Below are 8268 nucleotides of genomic sequence, written 5' to 3'. Positions count from 1 at the left end.
CCATGACCCTTCGTTTTGCAAGCCAGACATGCTACTGACTAGTTACGCAGATACGCATGTGCAGCTTTCGCGATCCACTTTGAAAAGCGAAGCTGAAGCGTCCTCCTGGGACGCTCCACGAGTGGTAACTTCAGTACAACACGACGCTTCTCAGCGCACTCAAAGTCTTTCTGAAAATGACTGATTTAGTGGTTTTCAATGACGCTGAGCAAGTTTCTAATTGGAACCATATGTCTATTTTCATTAAATAAAAAGTTAATTCACGAATTTCAAATAATTAGCCGACTGATCGCTACGATTGGCCCCCTATACTATGTCCCCCGGCCGTATAACTCACCTCCACAAGCGGCATTGATAGTCGTATAGTCCCTCATTTTTTGTCTTTGTGTTCTGCATGTGTATTACATTGTCTACTGTTTTTTGTACTCACTCCTATCATAGTCCCCACTGGGGGACTGATAGTATTATGAAATAAATAAATAAGTGTAACTTTCACGCCTTTTTTTAAACAAATCTGTTAAGCTTAAAAAAAAACACCCTGTATATATGTATATATATTCAACATGCAACAGCCTCACGGGTGGTGGGAAAGGAGAAAGGCGGGGGGGGGGGGGGGGGGTGCGATCGGAACAGCTTTGTGTGTGGGGGCGCCTACTCCCACTGCCCCCCCCCCCCCCCTTTCCCCGTTCCAGAGCCCCGACGGCAAGTTATTAAAATATCTGAAAAAAAAAAAAAAAATGAAAGACGTTTACAATTTTCTGTAATGCCAAATTAGAGAGCAACTCTCGAGGAGGAGGACGGAAGGGTACGGAGGGGAGAATTTCCCCCTCCTCCCCCTTTCCTCCTCCTCATCTGCTCCCCTACCATTTAGCGGGAAATTTTCCCTAAATTTCGCGCTAAATTTAGCGGGGATTTTTTTCGCTAAATTTAGCGGGGAATTTTTTTTTCGCTAAACCTAGCGGAAAAATTTTTCGCTAAATTTAAAGAGAAAATTTCCCCACTAAATTTAGCGGAAAAAGTTGCCCGCTAAATTTAGCGGGAAAATTTCCCCGCTAAATTTCGGCGCCGTGTGACGTCACGAGGGTAACGACACACGTGACCTTCGTGACGTCACGTGTGACGTCATTATGGGAAACGTCCCATGATGCAAAGCGAGGTTACGCCGACGGCGACGCCGCTCAAACCGGAAACGGCCGCCTAAGAGCTGCGCTCTAATAAAGCAACTTGAGTAAGTACCGTTAGTTGAGTAAAGAGAATATTTGAGGTTCGTGCAAGTCTGATTAGACGCCCTTGCATAGTTTTGATTGTAGCCACGAATGAGGTGTAACACATCCTCGTTTACGGATGTAGGACAGAATTGTCTCGAACAAATGAACCTTGGCCAAAATGGACCCAACTACCAAATCGGACAAATGGTCCCAAGTGAATTTTGGACGTTCGATTAAGCTTTAAGCCGCACACTGCTCAAACATCATACTAAAGACACGGATGTTCGATGCAGCGATGCATGATCACATAATTATATGCGTACATGCCTCGAGCACGTTTGCTTACATATGCATACTTTGAACACGTCTGCTCACAATTTTTGTATGACCAACGTAGCAGGACGGCCACACAAAGAAAAAATGAACACGCTTCGGAGTGTCTGCAGGCTGCCTTTTGTATTAGCAGTGTGACAGCCCACAGCTCGAAGTTTTCTACTAAAACTCTACTCTGAAGATGAATTCCACACTCGTTCAGTGCATCTTTTATTGTATACGACTTTTCCGCGTGGACAGCGCTCGAAATAGCCCGCAGAGCGCAGGAGCGACGGTTATCAGTGTTATCGGGGCTTTTTCCTGGCAAAGCTGATAAGCGTGAGGTCACCGACTCGCCGACGCCATTGATCAGTCTTCAGAGAGACTTTGCTTCTCCGTCCGTACAAACTACCACTTTGTACAGATCGTTTCTCATGTGCTCCTCGATGGGCATCTGGCTTCTCACAGTGGCCAGGTGATCCAAGTCGACCTCAGCAAGCAGCAGTTCTTCGCCAGCCCCGGCCGAACAGACCACCGCGCCGGAAGGATCCGCCAGGATCGAATGTCCCCAGATCACGCACGACGCTGCCTGGTTTCTCGCAGGTGACACCCAAGCGAAGTAAACCTGATTCTCCAACGCCCTGCACTTAGGAAGCAACTTCCAGTATTGCGGACCGGTGACCAAGTTGAACGCCCCTGGATACAAGAGCAACTTGCAGCCGAGCTGCGCGTACAGCTGAGAGAAGGAAGGGAACGCGATATCGTAGCACACGCCGACCCCCACTTTGCAGAACGGAGTGTCGAAGGTGGTCAGCCCGTTGCCCGCTGTCAAGAAGTCCGACTCGCTGAAGACGAGCTTGCCGGGAATGTTAAAGCCACCGAGATGAACCTTGCGGTGCTTGGCCAGCATCGAACCGTCCGGTCCGTAGACCAGGCAGGTGTTGTAGAGCTTGCCGTTCTCCTTCTCGGACAGCGTACCTCCGACGAGGTAGACCCCGTTTTCTTGGGCGCATCTCGACAACATCTCGCTCGATCGTCCGGGAATCGTCTCTGCGTACTCCGAGAAGGACTTGGGCTCGTAGGGGAAATTGAAACATTCCGGGAGGCAGAGTACCTTGGCTCCCGCCGAAGCCGCCTCTCTTATCAGCTTACTTGCTCTTTGGAGGTTTTCCGTCTTGTTGGCTGTCACCGCAAGCTGCAGAAGCGCCAGGCGAAACTTGCTCGTCGACATCGCTACTGACTCCGAGCGAGCCAAGTCTTGGCTGCGCGGTTTGCAATAAAGGCGGGATGCAGCAGCTCCCAATCCGTGGCGGGCAGCTCTGTATCAGTAAACCTTGGTATCAGTGCGCACTCCGAGAAGGACTTGGGCTCGTGTGATTAGCGTCTTATTCCGCCCGCGCATCGAAAGTAGTCACGATGTGGAAACAAATGACGTCAGAAAACCGGAGCGTCATGCTGTCGCGACTCTGGCGGTTGGGCGTAGAAGTTCATTCAATAAAAGCACGAGTAAACGCGAGTGACACTGTTGACAGCGTCGTTGCGGCTTCCCAACTCTTGGCTGCCGAAGCGTATGTGGACTGTCGAGCTGGAGAGCGACAGCAGCAGAACAGGCGTCTTCTACATCCACCACCGCTGCTGTACCACCGCCACGATCGCAGCCGGCGAGAGCATGACGCTTTTATAACGGGACGACTTTTTTGGACGCCGTAAAGACATCAGTCGAAGACGCATTCCATGCATCGTACGTAGTATCAGTCTTTATCACTTTATCGACGAGCGCACTGCTCTGCACTTGTCCCGCCACGAACCGCTGTTGAAGTGCGCACGCACTGCGCTTCTCCGGTCAGTTTCAGTTCGAAGCCGCGTACAAGGATTACACTTGGTCGCCTTGTAGCGCCCACTTATCGTGGGTAGCGCCATTTTGAGAGCGAGAGAGAAAAGGGGAAAGAGCTACCGGCGCTTCCCCCTTGCTGGGTTGGTAGAAAGTGGGGAAGTCTCGGACGAGAGGCTTCGTCCGTGTTGGGTGTATGCAGCGCCCGAACTTCGTTCGCGCATTCTTCTCTGTTTTAAACTCGCAAACTTAATTGGTACTGTACCCCAGGTACCCCATTGCCAAAAGACAGTCCTGGTACCATCACTCCTTTCCATATAGCTCTGACCCCTTCATATTTATTATAGTTGCGTAGTGCCTTGAGCTTCATATTAGATGAATTTCTTTTCCCTTTTCGAATTTTATTCTCATCATGTTACTCTAGATATTTCCTTCCCTCGTTGAGCCAGACTACCAGATATTTGTATTTTCCTGCTTGGTCTATTTCAATGTCTTGTATCCTCGGGGGTTCCCTCTTTTCGTCGTTGAACACCATTACTCCAGACTTGTCATTACTAAATCTCATGCCCAATGTGTCCCCTTCCTCTCCACATATTCGAGCTAGTTCGCCTGTAACGTATCCTGTTTATCTGCCGTAAGTACTATGTCGTCTGCATACATCAGTCCTGGTATTACCTGTCCCACATTTCTCCCTCCTTCCATAACTCGCATCAAAACCTCAGTTGCTCTGCTCTAATTTCTTTTCCATTTCACTGAGATACATCATGAAAAGTAGAGGTAACAGTGGACAGTTCTGCCTCAGCCCTCTTTTTTTATTGCAGCGAGTTGTGTAGTTTCTGCTTCCCATGGGAAAGGATGTGCGCCAATGTTGCCTGCACGAGAGCAGACGCCCGCTCTGTTGCAACTCTGTTGCCTCATGCGCCTTTCCTACTCTTGCCTCCCATTGCAAGCAAAGAACGCCTTGGCGTAGCCTTTCTCTCTTTTCGAGAGGAGAAAGCAGTGTTGCCAGACAAGCAACAGCGTTCAAGATGGCAGAATTTACCGTGACACTGTCGAGTGACGGGGTATAGGGAGTACTCACTGCAGCGGCCATATCTGCGTGCGCGGCTGCTGAGCGCGTGCTGACGGCGACCTTCCGCAGTCCTTTTGGGGCGTGCATTTAGCACCATCAAGGTTGCCGGTCTTAGCAGGCTATCAATGTGAGCTCGTTCTGGGCATGCGCTCTAAACATCGCCCTCAAATATGGCGTCCAGTGAATACCTCCTATTGGCGACATGTGCGATCTAAAGCGTCGCTGTGGTCGGATTTTCACGATTGGCCGAATGCTGACTATGACGTCAGCAAAGGATTTCTTATCCACAGAAGTAAGAGTAATGTAAGAGCTTGAATTTCGACGGTGTTAGCAGTATTGGTTTCAAAGCGCAATGATTTCTAGCTTCGACCGTATTCATTACAAACATCGTTGAACTTGTTATTCGCAAGGTAATGACGTCACGAGAGGGAACCATAGGAGGGCGCCACCAAAACGTCTCGCCGCTAATAGACGCTTTGCAGCAGCTGTGCATGGGCACCGCCATAACTGACCTTCCGTTTTTGTTTCCCCTTCTTACGTTTACTTCACTTCATTATTACCATAGCAGGCTAGGTTATTGCCATCTTAGATTTTATTCTGGCTTTCTTCCCAGCATTGGTTTTTGTGGAGGCTCGTCCACACCAATTTCAGTGCCTCGGTATCTCGGTAAAACAAGAGGTCAGCAATGGCGGCTGTATTCTGGCGCGTGTGTAAAGCGTCTATAAGTGTGGTCTAACTTGGGAAATATTACTGCAACCAAAGCACCGCGGAAGCCAGCGAGCTCGCGCTCAGCTTAAAACGGGTTATATCAGCACGCGCGAGGTTTTTTTCAGCGAAGGGGCTGTTTATGGATAGGGTTCCGTGGATTTTTCGTGTGCAGTGACTAAAAAAATCTACGCTCGCACCGCCGCACGCGCACGCCTTCCCTGTATAAAAGATTCGAAGTAAATAACCAAAACAAAACTTTGACGAACGCGCGTGCAAGATGCCATTTGTTTTAGGCTTTTACTTTAGAACAGTTACTGCTGCAGACGCCGGTACGCGTGCGGCACGTGGAACACCCTTCCCTGCATTCTCCCTGATGCTTGGGTATTTAGTAGATATCAATAGGCACCATTTTCAAGATCGGTAGACTCTCAGGTAGATAATAAAGGTTTCTCTAAGATTTGCCGCTGTGCGACCCGCGTCGGCCAACTCTGCGCTCTCATCGCCCACTCTTTGTCGTCGTTTCACGCGCTTGCGTGCCTAGTTTTCTTTCCTGGGGTGGCGGCACAGCGCAGCCAACGTTACTGGAGCAAGCTCAGTTTCACAGCTCGTATTCACTGGACGCCATATTTGAGGGCGATGTTTAGAGCGCATGCTGAGAACGAGCTCACATTAATAGCCTGCTAAGACCGGCAACCTTGATGGTGCTAAATGCACGCTCCAAAAACTGCGGAAGCTCGCCGTTAGCACGCGCTCAGCAGCAGCGCACACGGATATGGCCGCCAGTGAATACTCCCTATTCTCGCCAGCAGAGGCGAGTGGCCCAGGTGGCAGTCACGAGAACTAGCGGCGCTGCAGTCGGATCTTGCTTCCCTCTCTCGCGCGTCGTCTACTACCACCGCGTTGAGAGCTTCCTTTTCTTTTTGTTTTCCTCTTCTTTTTTTTTTACTTCCATGTGTTTAATAATATATAAAAAAAAGATGATGAACATGAAGTGTAATAAACCAAAGAGATCAGAGTCGGCGCATTGTGGGTGATCTTTCTTCGAGTGTTTGAAATTTATTTTTGTGTGCGTCTGTTTCCTTGCACTGAAGTGTTAGTATGAATCAACAACTCGCCCAAGCTCAAGTATTGCTATCCGAACTTGGCGGCTAGACAATCCGGAAGCAAGACTCGACTGCAGCGCTGCTAGTTCTAGTGACCGCCACTGAGCCCACGTCGCAGGCGGAGCTGTGAAACTGAGCTTGCTCCAGTAACGTTGAGCGCAGCACTGACTGAGCTAGATTTCAGACGCCATGATCTTCCCAGAAGTGGCGCGCGGCACTTGTCTCGAGCATTTCCACAATGAATGGCGCCACTTTTCCCAGGATCGAGGGACTTCACGATGTCTACGCTCGCGCCGCCCTCTCTTCGTCGTCGTTCCTAGCGCTTAATTGCGTGCCTAGTTTCCTTTCCTTCCGCTCTCCCGGGGTGGCGGTCCCGTCGCGCGTGTCTCCTCCGGCTCCTCGGGCGGGGTCTGTGTCGTCTGCTAAACAGCTCCGCAGGTCATCCATCTTCAGAGTGGAAAGCCTCACGATTTTTTTCTTCTCCGTATATATTTGACGTGTTTTGCGTGTGTCGCTCCTCCGCACTGCGAGAAGCGCACTCCACGGAGAAATTAAGCAGCACGAACTATTAAAACTTTGGTTTGGGCTAGTTGGTCCATGGTAGGTATAAGGTTTAAGAGCGCAAACCAGACAGGGACAATTGAAAATAACACAAACGACAGGGACAAGGCGCTACTCTCAACCGTCAGTTGAGAGTAGCGCCTTGTCCCTGTCGTTTATTTTCTATTGTCCCTGTCTGTTTGCGCTTTTAAGCCTTAAACCGAACTATTAAGTCGCTCGAAATACTGCGCGAGTTCGAATACACCAGGAACAAGTAAAAATATCAAAAATATGTCCTACCAACACCCCCCCCCCCACACACACACACACACACAAAAAAAAAAAAAAAAAAAAACTTTTTTTTTTTTTTTTAAATAAATATCGCATTACTGAATGCTTATTCTCCGCCAAAATGTAGTGCTCTCTCCGAACCAGATGCCAAAGTTTTGAAACTAATAGTTATCCTATATAAAAGTTGCGAATTTCTGACATTTTTATGGGAATGGTGGCCGACAGAGCCGTCCAATACCGAGCTGAATGGTGCAGTTACCGAGAACGAGCCATTCTTTCATCGAAATTTCCAGAAAATCCCGTTAAACTTTTGAATGACATGACCGTCAGTTCTGAAAATTTGGCATATGGTTCTAACTGCTAGCGGTACAATTTGCCCGCGGACAGCGGTCAGCGATGCTTAAAGGGGCTCTGCGAGGACTTTTTTACTCGTTTTTAATTTGCACCGGACCTGAGCGCACTGAACGTAGTAACTTCATGAAACTTTTCTCGAATTTCGGTTTATTTTAAAAGTTATAGGCAAAGTAAAATTACAAAAACAAGCAAAAAATAACCTCCTTCATGACGTCCTTGGTTGCTCGAGTGGCCGAGAACTAGAGGAGGGGTAGTGAGCTCAGCGAGCGGTCACGGCCAGTGGCGTACCAACTTGTTTTAGAGCGCAGCTCTTAGGGGCCCGTTCCCGGCTTGAGCGGCGTCGCCGTCGCCGTCGCCGTCGGCGTAACCAAGGTCATCCCAAGGTCACGTGACCCCCAAGGTCACGTGACCCCTCCAGGTCACGTGACCCCTCCCAAGGTCATCTCAAGGTCACGTGACCCCACGTGACTCCCAAGGTCACGTGACCCCTCGAGGTCACGTGACCCCTCCCAAGGTCATCTCAAGGTCACGTGACCCCAAGACCCCACGTGACCCCCAAGTCACGTGACCCCTCTGAGGTCACGTGACCCCCGAGGTCACGTGGTCTCCTCCCCAAGGTCACGTGACCCCCAAGGTCACGTGACCCCTCCCAAGGTCATTTCAAGGTCACGTGACCCCAAGGTGACCCCCACGTGACCCCCAGGTCACGTGACCCCTCTGAGGTCACGTGACCCCTCTGAGGTCACGTGACCCCCGAGGTCACGTGACCCCCCTCCCCGAAGTCACGTGACACCCCCCCCCCCCCCCCCCGAGGTCACGTGACCGCCCCCCCGGAGCATATTAAAGAAT

At 50.1% G+C, this 8268-nt stretch overlaps 1 protein-coding gene across 1 annotated transcript; it reads right to left on the bottom strand.

Annotated features, from left to right (window-relative positions):
* Nucleotides 1-1738: 1738 nt before the first annotated feature.
* LOC8031015 (omega-amidase NIT2) lies at nt 1739-3207 on the bottom strand. The gene has a single exon (XM_040207514.2). It carries the CDS (start codon nt 2749-2751, stop codon nt 1897-1899), a length of 855 nt encoding a protein of 284 aa, XP_040063448.1. The 5' UTR covers nt 2752-3207; the 3' UTR covers nt 1739-1896.
* Between the last annotated feature and the right edge of the window lie 5061 nt (nt 3208-8268).

Source organism: Ixodes scapularis, unplaced genomic scaffold, assembly GCF_016920785.2.
Source record: "Ixodes scapularis isolate PalLabHiFi unplaced genomic scaffold, ASM1692078v2 PGA_scaffold8__174_contigs__length_109621045, whole genome shotgun sequence".
In the NCBI taxonomy this organism is placed as follows: domain Eukaryota; kingdom Metazoa; phylum Arthropoda; class Arachnida; order Ixodida; family Ixodidae; genus Ixodes; species Ixodes scapularis.
Note: the sequence above shows the minus strand (reverse complement) of the source record. Positions and strands in the feature narration are given on the sequence as shown.

Excerpts from the sequence above, each read along its gene's own strand:
- LOC8031015 (XM_040207514.2), bottom strand. The coding sequence starts at position 2,751 with ATGTCGACGAGCAAGTTTCGCCTGGCGCTTCTGCAGCTTGCGGTGACA.